The sequence below is a fragment of the Apus apus genome, chromosome 5, assembly GCF_020740795.1.
Source record: "Apus apus isolate bApuApu2 chromosome 5, bApuApu2.pri.cur, whole genome shotgun sequence".
Taxonomy (NCBI): domain Eukaryota; kingdom Metazoa; phylum Chordata; class Aves; order Apodiformes; family Apodidae; genus Apus; species Apus apus.
The window spans coordinates 23,606,804-23,621,961 of NC_067286.1; the positions used below are offsets into that span (position 1 = coordinate 23,606,804).

Below are 15,158 nucleotides of genomic sequence, written 5' to 3' on the forward strand. Positions count from 1 at the left end.
TAAGAGTCTGTGGCTGTTAACTAATAACTACAAGAGGGGCAGTGATAAAGGCGGCATACTTGAGGATGGGAATTCACAGGTTCGTTCATGCTTAACCCCATCTGGACATTTTTTTTCCTGCATTAGAGATTAACAACTCAGATGTTCTTGTGTTGTCTACTTCCGTGATCGTGAGCAACATGATAAAACCCCTGGAGGTCTTAATACATATAATGCAAAAAATATAACAGGTCCTTGTCTGCTTTGTCAAGAAAACAGGAGAGGATGTGTGGCACTGCCTGTGAACCTGGGCATGCCTCTTGGGATTTGTAGCAGTTGTGCTGGTGTCCTGGGACCACCAAGGGACATTGTGCCACTACTGTCATTGCTGTCCAAAGAACCTGATGTATGCAAACTACACCTGGATCTTCACAGTGTCCTTTTCACCTTGGGATTGTGCTTTCTGACATGCTGCTAGGACTTAGCAGTAGGCTGTGTGTGCACTGACGCTGGGAGGACTGACTGTCCTGATGGGCACAGGGACATGCACACGGGAAGCCGAGTACCCCCAGGCAATACCTTCAGCAGTAATCGAGGAGTCTGCTTTGCTTATGCTTACCTGGTTCTTCTCCACATCATATGAAATCTTCAGAGGATCTTCCTATTCAGGTGTTAGTACAAACACAACAATTAAAATTGCCAAAAAAACCCCCCTAGAAGCGAAGCAGAGGGAGTTAAAAGTGCAAAATGTGAACAAGACTCCTGCAGTTGTGGAAGACTAAAGGGGTAGGAGAAAGGGCAAGCAGGAGTGACTAATGGGCAGTAAAACTGGGAGAAATTAAAAGCAGCTTTAAATACATGAGAAGCTAAAAGAGTCCTAAAAGCACAGTCAAATACTGATGCCTGGAACTGGGGGAATGTAAAGTATTTATTTTCTATAGCAGGCATAAAACCTAGATGATGGTACTATTTACAGCAGCAGTGTAATGTTTTCTCTTGTAGCAGTACCTTGGGAAATTACCAACCAGCAGCTACTACAGCAGTACATTTTTAAGATTGTGGTTCTGACTAAGTTTTGTCCAGGGTTTTTAAAAGGGCTGGCTGAGCAATGATCTCTGGCCACAAATGCTAATTTTTTTATTTATTCTTTTTTAAAGTATCTGTAGACTGAAAAAAATCCCGTGTTAGTCATGAACAGGTAAGCTAATATGAAGTCTAGTCTGGGTAAACTAGAATACCAGGCTACCTGAAGTCTGATGTTGGATTCCAGTAAAATAATGTAATAGCTGATAAGGATTGGTTTGGTAATGATTTGTGGGAGGTTAATTGTAATAATAAATCTGTACAGACTTTTTTTAAAATGAGGTCTTTTCTAATATAGTGTGGTTTTGTAATGCTGGTGTAATTTTACTTGGAAGATTTACAAGTGTTGCTATGTCTTGCATGTTTAATGCGCTGAAGCTGTGCATTAAAGGTGATGAGAATTCAGAGCTGGAATGATTCAATGTGACACACATTGTTGGAGCAGGTTCAGAGGAGTGCCATGAAAGTGATCCGAGGGGTGGAACACCTCTCTTATGAGGAGTGGGCAAGAGAGTTGAGGTTGTCCAGCCTGGACAAGAGAAGGCTCCAGGGAGACCTTATTGCAGCCTTTCAGTACTTAAAGGGGGCTTGTGAGAAAGATGGGGACAGACTTTTTAGTAAGGCCTGTTGTGATAGGACAAGGGGTGATGGTTTTAAACTAAAAGAGGGTAGATTGAGACTAGAGAGAAGGAAGAAGTTTTTTTTTATCATTTTAGTGGTGAAACACTGGAACAGGTTGCCCAGAAATGTGGTATATGCCCCATCCCTGGATACATTCAAGGTCAGGCTGGATGGGGCTCTGAGCAACCTGCTGCAGTTGAAGATGTCCCTGCTCACTGTGGTGGGGTTGGAGTAGATGACCTTTAAAGGCCCTTTCCAACCCAAACTATTCTATGATTTGATGAATGAATGAAAACCTGACTAAATGAAAGGTCACATTATGACAACAAAAGGAAAGCCATTGGTGATAGTGTGTTTGTGGTAGTGTCAGCTGGGAATTGTTTTTTTGGCTTGATGCTAATCAAGAGGTGGGTGTCAGTCTCTTCTCCCAAGTAACAAGATGTAGGATGAGAGGAAACAGTCTCAAGTTACAAGGGGAAGTTTAGACGGGATATTATGAAAAATTTCTTCACTAGAAACATTATCAAGCATTGAAACAGGCTGCCCAGGGTAGTGGTTGAATCACCATCCCTGGAGATGTTTAAAAGACATGTACATATGGCATTTAGGGACGTGGTTTAGCAGTGGGCTTAACAGTATTAGATTTATGGTTAGACTCAATGATCTCCAAGGTCTTTTCCAGCCTAGATGAATCTATGATTCTAAGTTTGTCAGTGTCCTAGAAGAAAGAACAGAGTTGATTTGGATTATGTTTGTGGACACCGCAAAGGTTGGGCAAGTTGCAAGAAATGAAAAGCAACAAGTTAGTGGCGGAGTTGCAATTTCATGTATGCTCGGTGAGACAACAAGGAGTTGTGTGAATGTCTTAAAAGCAGGCACCTAGTCACAGGGCAAGGAGGAGGGCAGGCGGGGCTGTGTGGTGGCCTGGGAGCTGTTGCAGGAGCTAGGACTTTTGCTGTGGCACAGCAGTTCACTGAACACAAAACCTCAGCTGGGCTCGGTGGCCAGAAAGTAAATGCAGTACCTGGAGAAAAACATGGGAATACTGAGAAGGGGCAGGGAGGGTGTTATCTCAGTGCAAGGTGCTGCTCCTGTCAGCACAGGAGTGCTGTGGCTGGAGCTGCACAGGAATGTTGCTGATAAGTTGGAGGGAGTGCAGGGAGGACCAGGAGAGGGGAGGGCTGCAAAATGTACCATACAATAAAATGAGGAGCTCTGCATGTAAAATAAACACTGGATTTATATTTCTCTTTCTCTCTTTCTCTCTTTCTCTCTTTCTCTCTTTCTCTCTTTCTCTCTTTCTCTCTTTCTCTCTTTCACTCTTTCTCCCTCTCTTTCTCCCTCTCTTTCTCCCTCTCTTTCTCCCTCTCTTTCTCCCTCTCTTTCTCCCTCTCTTTCTCCCTCTCTTTCTCCCTCTCTTTCTCCCTCTCTTTCTCCCTCTCTTTCTCTCTTTTGTTGTTAACCAGTTTAACAAGTTCTCTGAAGGAAGCACAGTGGCCTGTCTTGCACAGGTCAGACTGCACAATTGCAGGGTCTCACTGGCTTTGTAACAGAGGAGTCTCCATGAGGGAAAGGTGGGAAAGGAAAAGCCATTGTTTCTTCAGAGACAGATGTCTGCATCTCTTCCTACTGAAGTCTTGGGGGTTGTGAGTGTTTTAACTCCAAGGTGCCCTGTGCACCAGGCTTCCAAAACGGGTGGGTTTTCTCACTGGAATAATCTGCCCCACAGACATCATCCACCTCCTGTGTCAGTGCAGGCCCCACACCAGCTCGAAGCACCACCTGTCTCTTCTCCATTTTTAATGTGTTCCCCCTTCCCCAGCTGCTGCTTTTTCTCTTCTGAGCTCCTTTACTATAGACTTTTCAGGAATGACTTTTCCTTCTCCTCTGGGAAGGACAGGTAGCCCCTGCCTGCAGTACCGGCTGCTGCATGGAGACAGGACTGGAGAGCTTCCCTGTTGTTCAGTAGAGCACAGACCAGGGCCTCAGCCTGCCAAAATAGAGTCCCTTCTTGCCCTTAATATCACTTTCCCTCTGATTGGCTGTGGTCATTCTGAAAGGAAATGTGTCTTGTTTTGGGCATCCTGTAAAAGCTGAAAAGCGAGTGCATATGTTTGCAAGTCTCTACTTGTACTTATGCTAAGGCGTTGCTTTCAGAGCTCCCCCTGCTCCAAACCCAGCCAAAGAGCCATTAGAGAGACAGTAGATGTGCCTCTGCAATTAACATACGAAAGAACTAAGATAAAACCTCAGCAAAGGGAGCAGTTGGAGAACAGCTGAGCTAGAGAGGTGAAGGCAATGCTGGGGTGAAAATCCTGGTGGTTTGTGAGGAAGAAGGTGCCCAAGCAGAAGCTTCCCTGCAACCCATGGTGAGATGGCAGGTTGTCCCCCTGCACTCATGGAAGAACGTGGTGGAACATTCCCTGAAAGCGCCAGGAGGGGTGAACTTGGCCAGTGGACTAGGATTTTGTGGCCAGTGGACTCGGATTGGCTGCCAGTGGACTCTGATGACGCAGCTGTGGAAGACCCCGGTGCCGGGGGAGTTTGTTCCCGAAGCACCTGTGACTCTGTGGGAAGCCCAGGCTGGAGCAGCTCCAGACCTCGTGGGAAGGACTCATGAAGGAGAGGTTCGTGGAGGACTCTCTCCCATGGGAGGGATTCCCTGTAGGGAAGCAGGGAAGGACTGTAAGGAATCCTTCCTGAGGAGGAAGGAGCAGCAGGAACCACCAGCCTGTGAACTGACTCTAAACCCCATCCCCTGTCCCTCTGTGCTGCTGGGGGGAAGGAGGGAGAGAAACCGGGAACAAAGTGATTTGGGCCTGGGAAGAAGGGAGGGGTGGGGTAACGTATGTAAGCCCTGCTCTGTGTGTTGTCTGTGTCCTGTGTGTGTTTGATGAGTGTGAAATTAAATTATTATTTTTCCCCAAACTGAGTCTGTTTTGCCCAGGACCTTAATTGGTGAAGAGCCCTCCTTGTCCTTTGTCTAGACCCACGAGCTTTGTCCTTCCCATCCCAGTGTGTGTGTGTGTGGGGGGGGGAATTGAGTGAGTGGCCTTGGGGCTGTTTCTTTGTTGTCTTGTTAGGCCCAAACCACAACAATTACTCAGTGTTTCCTGGATAGAGACTTGATAGAGTTCTTTCAGGCTGCACATGACCATGTGAGAAGTTGGCCAGAAAAAAATAATCAGTTGTCCCCTGGCACAAAGAGAAGCCACAGAGGCTGGGAATAGCATTCTTTCTTGCTGTAAACAGGGCATAAGTGCAGACCAGAATTCCATAGTGTCCAGTCCTGTACAAGCATGTGCAGAATAAGAAAATTCAGTCTTCAGGGGTTTGTGACCTCAGAACATGAATTTCAGGATGCCTAGAGCCAAGTTGTACTGGGTACAGGCTCTTCAGCAGCTCCCTTGGCAGAAGGGGTCTGATCAGCTGCTGAGGCCCCTCCGTATGCAGCATGACAGAGCTTGCCATCGGGCAGCGGACGTGGAAAGGGAGATCACAGGGAACTTTGTGGGGAGCAGCTGTGAAGTTGGTCCAATCTGGTATGGTGTCTGGAGAGCAGCCAGCTTGTGTGCCTTGAAGGAATTCTTAAAAAGAATGAAATGAAGAGACAACTGGTGCTCTGCTTTGTTCCTTTTCTCAAGCTGGGATGCTCTGAAGGATAGTGGCCCTTTGGAAGCTCTCATTAATGAAAACAATTCCAAGTTATCATCTTTTTCACTGTGAGGGTAACAGAACACTGGAGCAGGTTGCCCAGAGAGTTTGTGGAGTCTCCTTCTCTGGAGACATTCAAACCCTGGCTGGATGTGATCCTGTGTGACCTACTCTAGGGGATCCTGCTCTGGCACAAGGATTGAACTAGATGATCCTTTGAGGTCCCTTCCAACCCCTAACATTCTGTGATTCTGTGTGATTCTCTGAATTGCCTTATCAGTATTTTATCTTCAGCACTGTCCCATGCTGGGGAAGAGGGAAGTGTTAGTGTTTTGGAGCTTGCTGTCCTTATGCATCATTAAATGGTTCTGGGCCCTTCATTGAGCTGAGGGAGAAGGATTTTCACTACAGTGGCTTCCCTGCCAGAAGGGTGGTGGCAGTTCAGCTACAGTCATGACAAGGAACAGGAAGATAGCATGACTTCTGCAGTTTTGGCGAGTCCAGCAGGGCACTGTCGGCACTGACCTGTTTGTCAGAGGAGCACACAGAGAGTTCCATCTGCAGGGGTGTAGTGCACCACACTCTGAGCCCAAGTGGAGATTGGCATATGTTGTATTCTTAGACGGATCCTGGTTTGTGCCATGCCTGCATTCCTCTTTCTTGTCCCCAGAGACATGCTCTGAGGTAATGGTGCTTCGTGTTTCCGTAACACATCCCACCCATGTCTTAAATTCCATGTGCAACATTTTTAAATGGCACTGTGGAGCATAATTCAGATTTCGTGTGCCTCGTGCATCTCATGCTCTTCAGCTGACCTGCAACTCAACTGCTCTTTCCTCCCCAGTGTGTGAAGGGGTTTCCACCTAAATGTACATGTACGTGCCATGGTGTGTGATGGCCACTCTTGGTGCTGGGAGGGAGCCTGATCTGCTGGCTGCATCCTGGCCTGGAGGAGGAAGGCTGTGCTTCCTGGGGGAAGAATGTGATTTCCTGGCTGTTCATATTTAACCTCCCTCCCTTCATTCTTTTTCAGAACATGAGTGAAAACTTGAAGGACTGTTTGATCCAGACCCAGGCTTCCTTAGGGGAGATGGTGACGATAAAAACAGAGTCCTGCTCTCCATGCCGGGACCAGGAGTATGGACATCCTTGGTATGTGGCTAAGCTTTGGTTCAATGTACTCTAACCCCCTTCTCTCCACCTCCGCTCCCCAGCTTAAACTTGGCTTTGAGGGATGTACTTGAACCTATCCCAATTATTAAAATGCTCCCTTGGGAGATCTGCCTTGAGATGCATGACAGAGGTGGTCACCTACTCATGTGCTGGGCACATACATGCTAGTCCACATCAGACCTTGCAGTACTGGCATGCATTGAGGGTGGTGCCTTGTCTTTGAGCAGCTTGTTTCCTGGGCTGTAGCAGAGTGGCAATGCCTCTCTTCTGGTCGGAGTCCCCTCTGCCACTCCTGCCCTGTGTGTGACGTACCAGGTGTGTGCCAATGGGGGGTGATGCTCTAGCTGAAGCGACTACTTGCTGTAGGCTTTAGCTTTAAGCTGTCTCAGGTGCCAGCTTTTGGCAGGTTGGATAGCAAGTAGTATAATTTGTCTCCTGCAGACTTAGGAACTAAGAGAGCCGGTCAGGTCCCATTGCCTCTGCTCCTCTGTGTGCGGTCCCAGAATCTTGGCAGCTTAACATCATTGTTCTGTTGTTCCCTCCTCAGCTCTGGAAGGCCTGACCCACAGTCCATGGAGGTGGAGCCCAAGAAACTGAAAGGGAAACGGGATTTGATCATGACCAAGAGCTTTCAGCAAGTGGATTTCTGGTGTAAGTGGCTTGTGAGTGAGGGAAAAGCCATGCTGCCACTTGTACAGACTTTTGCCTTTCCTGGTTGGCACCACGCCAGTCTGGGGCAGGAAGCAGGGAAGAAAAAAGCAAGGGACAAATTTGGTATTCTCCTGAGAAAACAGGCACATTTGATAGGGAAACTGTTGCACAAAAGTGGTTTGTCCATTATGGGGCTATGCAGCAGTAGGAAGGTATGTGGAAAGCATGCTGGAAACATGACAGTGCATATGGGAATACCCCAAGAGTCTTCAAGACCCAAAGGCTTGAATTCAGGAACTGCAAAGGGAGCATGGCACAGATGACATTTTTTTCCAGCCATATTCTGGGAAAGAAAACTAGTGCCAGTTACATTGGCATGCCTACAAAGTACCGAATTTTAGGCCTGAGTCCCTGTCTGGCCACAGGGCAAGTGCCTGGGGATGCTGTCCCTTCCAAGCACAGAATGAAGGCTGTGTGATGAATGTACTTGTTTTCAGGAATGTTTGTTTTGGCTTCCCATGGGTGTGTGGGGAATCGACCCCTGCAGCTTGAAGAGGTTATTGTTAACCAGGGCCCAACTTGTGTCTCAGACAGTGACGGGGCCTTCCCCTGAGCATGTAGGTGTCGGTGATGAATCTGTAGGGCACCAGGGCTTAGGTGAGCACAAACATTGGTCAGGCAGGTGTGGGGTGGGACAGAGTCCTTGTTGAGAGACCTGTGGCAAAAGAAATGAGGAGCTGGTGAAGTGTCTGTGTACGTGTAGGCTGGGTTTTGGGGACAGGACTTAGCTGGGCCAGAAGGATGAGGAGCTGGGGCATGGTGGCCTGAGTGCTGTGCATCCTGTGATCTGTGTGAGCCCGTACAGGCATCATGTCTGACCAGCCTAACCCTTGCTCCCCTTGCACCCACAGTCTGTGAGTCCTGCCAGGAGTACTTCGTGGATGAGTGCCCAAACCATGGCCCCCCAGTGTTTGTGTCTGACACCCCAGTGCCTGTTGGCATCCCTGACCGAGCTGCACTAACCATCCCACCTGGAATGGAGGTGGTGAAGGAGCCCAGCGGGGAGAACGATGTGCGCTGTATGAACGAGGTGATCCCCAAAGGTCACATCTTCGGGCCGTATGAGGGGCAGATCTCTAGCCAGGACAAGTCTGCAGGATTCTTCTCATGGCTGGTAAGTGACGTATCTCCAACAAAGCAACACCCCAGCCATGCAGCTCAGTACTGGGGGACTTGCAGGCCTGTGGAGCCAACCCCTAGCCATTTTCCCCCTTCTATGAAGGTCTCTGCTGACCCACATGGGCAGTAGGCAAACATTGACTTGTCTTTAACTGTTAGTGGTTTAAGGGTGTAAATATATTAAAGGAAACCAGGTGCCATGGCAGTTCATAGAATCATTTTGGTTGGAGAAGAACTTCAAGATCACCAAGTTCAACTGTTAACCTAGCACACTGCCAAGTCCACCACTAAACCATGTCCCTAAGCACCACATCTCTATGTCTTTTAAATACTTCCAGGGGTAGTGCCTTGACCACTTCTCTGGTGGCCTGTTCCAGTGCCTGACAAGCCTTTCAGTAAAGAAATTTTTCCTAATACCCAGCCTTCACAGCTGTAGGAAGCAGCGTCTACATCTCCTCTCCCCCTTGCCATGTTCTTCCATCCTCACTCAACCTTTAGGACTCCTTCACTACTTTGCTCTGGTTTGCTCTGGTCACCATTTTGAGGACAGAGGAAGGATTACGTCTACAGTTTGCAGAGCTCTCTCATGGGTCCGCAGTGCTCCTTCTCAGCCCACTTGAGCAGAGCACATTGCCCAAGAGACAAAGAGATTTGGTCCATCAGGACTGATCTGCATGCAGACTCCATCACCATAGTACTGAAGGCCTTGGAATGTCTATGAAATAGAGATGGCGCTAAATTGATAACTGTTACGAAAAATGTGAAGTGGGAATTGAGTTACAGGTGGAAATAATTAGGAGTTGATGTTATGAAATGCTGCTCATGCTTTTCTGTCTGTAAAATAAATGTGTGTCTCAGCTCTGTCCTGAAAGGGAAGTTACTATTTTGTACCTTAGGCCTCTTACCAGTTGTCAGTTGCATCCATCGTTCTGTATTAACAGATATTTGTACTTGGTAAAATGCCTCTTAGTTCAGAGTAACCTAGACACATATTCAGGGCAGCAGCCTGTAGGACTAGGAGAGCTGAGATTCTTGGCATAGCGATTCAAGTCCTGACTTAAGGCTGGAACTGGAACAGCGATGTGAGAGTTGTAGACCTCATGTATGGACCAGCTAGTTGACATGCTGCATCTGCTCTCCTGTTCCACAGATCGTTGATAAGAACAACCGCTACAAATCCATTGATGGGACGGATGAAACCAAAGCGAATTGGATGAGGTGAGTCCAGCTGTCTTCTGCCTTCCCTTTTGGGACTGTCTTCCAGAGAGAGGCCATCAAACACTCCTTGTTGTTTTGTGTGACAGAAAAACCAGAATGCCAAAAAACCTTCTCTAAAAGGTGTGCTTTGTGCTCTTTCATTCTTTATTGTGATCAGAATCCTTTGGAGTCAGGTTCAGTGAAGCAGACTAAAACAAGTGTGTGTGTGTATGGAAGACAGCTGCTTTCTGGAATGAGAACAAATGATAAAGATGATCCTATTTGTTTAGTCTTTAAAATGCTGACAGATCTCACTCCATTTTTAATCTTTTTTCTTTACTTTATGTTCAGATATTTGCAAAATGCGTTGTATTGTCCCCAGGTTAGCATTTGATTGTGTTTGGGGTTTTTTGTCTTCTCCAATTTGATAAGACTTTGAAAGAGGTGCTCTTTTTGTTTACTTCTGGGTTTCGCTTGAAACCTTGTAGCGGCTGCCATTGGTCTGTGTGGCTGCCATTGGTAGTAGCAGTTTTACTGTGCTAGGAGAGACATGGGGTGAGTTGCTGCAGCTCCCAGTGCAGAGCTCATGCTTTTCTTGTGCTCCCTCTGCCGGCCCCGCGGCTCAGCAGAGCAGAACCCAAATACCAGTCAGTACTGAATGGACCAGGAGTGGCCCTGGCTCTTGTTTGTGAACAGCAGCAGTAAGCAAACATGTTTAGCCATGAAACAGTGCTTCAAGTATTGGCATATATCTTCCAATTCTAGGTCACTCTTGCAGCCTTATGAGGTAGAGGCAGAGCACTGAAGTGCCTCGTGTATGGGGAGTCACCAAAACAGAGCACTGCTGCATCCTGAGGCTTGTCCCACATTCAGACCAGTCCTGCTTTCAGGGCTGAATTTTAGAAGTGGTTGTTGTCAAAAAGGCATTTGATTCAAGAGTATAACAGTGTGGGAATTAACTGCCTTGTTAGTCTGGATGTCTAGGATTTTCACTTGTCATTCAGTAGGAGAAGAGAGAGGGTGAAGTACAGGTAGGTGAGAGACTGACCTACCTGGTCAAATTGGGTTTGCAACACTTTTGCTCCAGGGGAATCTTAGATGGGTAGCAGCTGCTCTGACACATTTGTAAAGTTCAGCAAAAGATCCCATTTTTCTGCAAGAATTCCAGCTGTTACAGTTGTTTGCTACTGGATGAGAGAAAACTCTAGACCTGAGCTGAGGCTGGAGTTGTCATTCCAAAAAGAAGCAGTGCTACAGTGGACAGGTAGGTAGGGGGACATATATTTTGAAATAAAGAATGCAAAGTTCAAAAATTAGAGTGAGATTTTTCTGCTTAGATCCAGATCATCAAGTGGTCTGGATGTCAGTGAAGCTAAGGGAAAAGAGTCTTGGAAAGCTAAAATCCTATGATGGACTCATCCTACTTACATGAACATAAGCTTGATGTCTGGATTTAAATGGGGACTACTCGTTGTCCCAGTACAAAAGAACAGAATATTCTTGTCTAAACTTCCATTTGCCATGGTTAAAACTCTAGATGAGTGTGGTCTGCGCCGTTCAGGACAACCTTGAAAGGCAAGGAGGTTATGATTTTGGGGAAAGGAGATGTTTGCAGCGCATTGAGGAAAGTGTGTATCAAAGGACCTGTGCATGCTATACTGGTCTTACTGATCTTTCTGGTTTTAACTCTTGAAAATTGCTTCTAATAGCAGTATTATGTTGAGTCTGACTGCCGGTTCAAGTGGAGATAGTGGTCTTCCAGAAATCTTGGTTTTGTTTGTTAGCAGCTTTCAAATAGAGGTGCACTCGATATCCTGTGCTAGGGCATTACCTATCATGGAAATTACCCACGGAAACTGTACTTCCAGGACGCTGTAGACAGCGCTCTTTTTGTTTTTCAGATGGTGCTCTTTGCCATCACTCACAGATGGAATGCTTTGCAAAGCAGATCTACTCACCCTCTGGGTAGGTGGGTATGGCATGGGGAGGGCAGCTTGGGCTGACTCCTCTCTCTTCTTGTAGATCTGGCTATTGTTTTTGTTGTTTGACTACCACATCTGAGTCCATTTTCATGTTCCCACTGAGTACAGTGTGTACACTGCAGCATTTTCTGGTTTAATTTTAAGACACTGTTTACCCAGGGCAGTGGATGACAGGGAGGAAGGAGTGTGAAGCGTAGCAGATGGCATGGCAGTGGTAACATCCTCTTGCCCTTTCCCTCATCAGTCAGTCAGTCAAGACAGACTCCTGATGCTGAGAGCATGTTCTTTTCAGCTGGCTGCTGGCACAAGAATAATGCGTCCAGAGTAGAGCACTGTTGTTTCCAATACTTTATGAAACTTGATGGCTTTGACCTGCAGGGATGTGTGCAAACCTCTTCCTCTGTTTTAAATTTTCTGGGGGCTCAGGGTGTCCAGTTACCATGGATCGCAGCAGACCTCAAGTAAAACTGGTGCTTTCTTGGACACAAACCATAAACTGCTGCTGATGGGAGTTCTTAGGGCTAGTGAAAGATGACACTGAACAAGCTGTTGTTCATGGTTACTTCTGAGGAAATTCTGTTACTCAGTTGCTGGGGACCTTTAAAAAAAAAAAAGGATCTGATCAAAAAATGAAAGTAATACATGAAGTCCAGGAAACATCCCTCTGTGTATCTATCACTTGGCCCTGACTGAGGTGCAAGGTAGGAAGTACCAGCAAACGGGTGGTGCCTAACTGAACTGTTGGAGTGAAGTGCACCACGTGTGGGGTTTCTAGGCTATTGTGGGCATGTATAGTCTGTATCCCCTCTTATATGCATGTACCTGAGCTCTCAGGCTTTTGGCACAATTAAAATTTATCCTTTCAGCCCATGTAAAAAAGCTGGTGCAAAACTTCCCCACTTCTTTCTCCTTTGTCTCGTCCTCTGCCCCCTTTCCCCTACAAACGTAGTGACAAAGAGGTCATGGGGAGCAAGACTGTTCTGTTAGTCTTCCTGTATCTCACTATAGTGGAGACGTTTGCCATTTGATTCATACAGAAATAGAGCTTGGAAGGGAGCTCTGGTCAGGTGCTCCAACAGCCTGCTCAAAGTGGGATCAGTAGATCATTTAAGTACTGAACTGCTGTTTTGGCTTTACAAGACCATTTTAAAATAATAATTTTTTTTAAGTCAGGGTTACTGTGTCCTCCCATGTGTTCAAGGGGAGTAAAAGCCACCACCAGCCTATGCACATGTAATTCTGTTGAACTTCATAAACCGGTCTCTGTTGCCTTGCAGCAAGTGAAGCCAGTGTTTTTATTTGTTACAGACTGAAATTTACCCAGAGCAAATGGATCCTGAAGTACTGCAGGGCTGTGATCCCTGTAAAAAAACAAAACTGCTTCAGAGCCCAGGGAAAAGTTACATGCTTGGTTCTGTGCTTGTTTAGGTTGATAATCTTTGTGGGGTGATAATTATGTGCCCACTGTTCATGTAGTTTACAACATCCTATGTGTTTTTAAAGGGATAGGTGTTCTGTCTTGCACCTTCACAATGACCTGAGCTGAGGTGTCAATTCACAGCCTCACAGCTGGAGCACCTCTGGAGTAGGGTAATACCCACACAGCATCCTCAGAGAGGTACCTCCAAATATCAGTGACTATTCCTAGGGACACCTTGCATGCTAGAGGAAACGCATGAAAGGAGAGCGATCTCTCTAACAGTAACACTGTCTGCATTTTTATAAGGAGGAGGCTAATGTGCCTGCTGGGAACCTAACATTACTTGAATTCATGATTAAAACTGGCCGGAACTCATTACTTTTTGCATGGTGAGTTTGCTGTTAGAATACTTAAGTTATCTTAAATAGTTTTGACCCAAGTAATGCTGGAGCAAATGAGTGAAAATCCTGAAATAAAAAAATCCAGGTCTACCAGAGGTCATCCTAAGTGCACTTGATGGGATACCCAGTCAAGGGAGCAAGAAGGGCTTTAATTCTCTATCGATACAGCTTTGCTAGTGACAGCAGCCATAGGTTCAAGTGGAGAAGAGGGAGCGGAGGTTTCCTGACCTGCCAGTGTCTCTGAGCAGCTCTGGAGAGAGTTATATTCTTCAAGCTCACGCTACCCTGTGGCCCTTTGCAAAATACAGTTTCTCCTTTTCACCAGAGCAGCTTGTCGGTTGAACTTCATTTTCACCACATGGAGGCACTGGTGATACTCTACTGTGGTGGGTACCTGCAGAGACTGTACATGTAACCCAGTTTTGCTGAATGTGATAGAAATCAAACCTTAAGTGTTTCCTTGCTCAATGCCTTTTCCCTTCTTCCAATGTTCAGCTGGGAGAGCTCCATTTTACTTCTGAGTTTGTTTGCTGTTTCTTTTTTCCTTGAGGTCAGTGTAGCAAGGGCTTTGTTTGCTCTCTATCACTTCACTACCATCTTCCCTAAACACTCTTGTCCCGCCATAAATGAAGCTTCACCAGAACAGTATTTCAAGTATGCATCTATGTTTGTCCCAGTGAAATGCATCTGTGCACTTAGCTCCCAGCTCTCCCTGTGTGTGGCCTGGATTCGAGCAGCATTTCTACTGGATTTCCAGCTTTAACTGAGGTTAACAGCTTCTGACACTTACCCCGATGGAGGGCAGCAGTGTCAGTGAGATTCATGGTAATGGCACTAAGGGGAAACTAGACAACATCTGACACGGGCCGCTCTGCCTTTCTGTAGGTTTTTCTTAGGCTGCAACCAGCAAGCACCTTTCACATGGGTGTGTCCCAAACCACCTCTCTTCTGCTGAGACACGGCACTGCTGAAAGGCACCCCATCTCTGAGAAGGTGCCAGAAGGGCTGTCACAAATGTGGGGCATGTGGGACAAATGTATTTGCTTATGCCAACTTTGCAGAATGTATTTTGGGGTGGCTACAGTCTGCCTGCAAGAGATAGGGCATTCAGCCAGGGTTCTAGGATTAAATGTAATTTTTTGAAAGAGGAGGGACAAAGCCATCCCAGCCAGAGTTCATTCCCCTAATGTTGCAAAGATACTAACAATAGGTCCCAAATTAAATTAAAGAAAAGATGCTTTCTACTAGTGATAGCATCTTTGGTTTCATTTAATTTGGAACCATAAGCAGGAAGAAGATTAACACATAGTGGAGCCAATAGGTTTTCCCTCCCAGGATGTCACTTCAAAGTTGCAGTTGTTCGGTGTCCTAACCATTAAGATGTCTTATTTCTTTTATATTATATATTAATATCCTTTTTAAACAGTGATTTCCTAGGGTTGTAGTGATAGCTTTTTGAGGCAATTTGTAATAACACTGAAGTTTTCTACCTCAGAGGAGTGTTGTGTTCTCTGCCATAACTCCATGCTGATGCAAATTTCCCTCTGAGAACTTTATGAACTATATGACATGAGCACCAAGAAGGCTGATCTCTTTCAAAGAAGTTCCCAACATCCCTGCTTTAATTGTTTGAAGATGTGTAAAAGCAGCCTTTTGTAATGTATAGCACTAGAATAACCATATATATATATAAATATAATTCAAATAATTCAAATCAAGGCATACACTTAGGTTTTCCCTGCAGCCTGCTCTTCCGTGGCCTCTTGATCTTTTTCCATGTTGTTCTGCATGTTCTGCATGCTTGTACTCATGTGTATT

General features: G+C 46.1%; 1 protein-coding gene across 5 annotated transcripts in view; it reads left to right on the top strand.

The window, feature by feature from the left end:
• PRDM11 (PR/SET domain 11) overlaps positions 1–15,158 on the top strand; it is a 46,325-nt gene that overhangs the window by 12,768 nt on the left and 18,399 nt on the right. For all 5 annotated transcript variants that reach the window (XM_051620484.1, XM_051620483.1, XM_051620482.1 and 2 more), the window contains 4 exons: positions 6,371–6,489; positions 7,058–7,161; positions 8,073–8,335; positions 9,491–9,558. In XM_051620484.1, coding sequence (XP_051476444.1) covers positions 6,374–6,489; positions 7,058–7,161; positions 8,073–8,335; positions 9,491–9,558 — 551 coding nt within the window. In that variant the 5' untranslated portion in view covers positions 6,371–6,373. The remainder of the gene's footprint in view (positions 1–6,370; positions 6,490–7,057; positions 7,162–8,072; positions 8,336–9,490; positions 9,559–15,158) is intronic.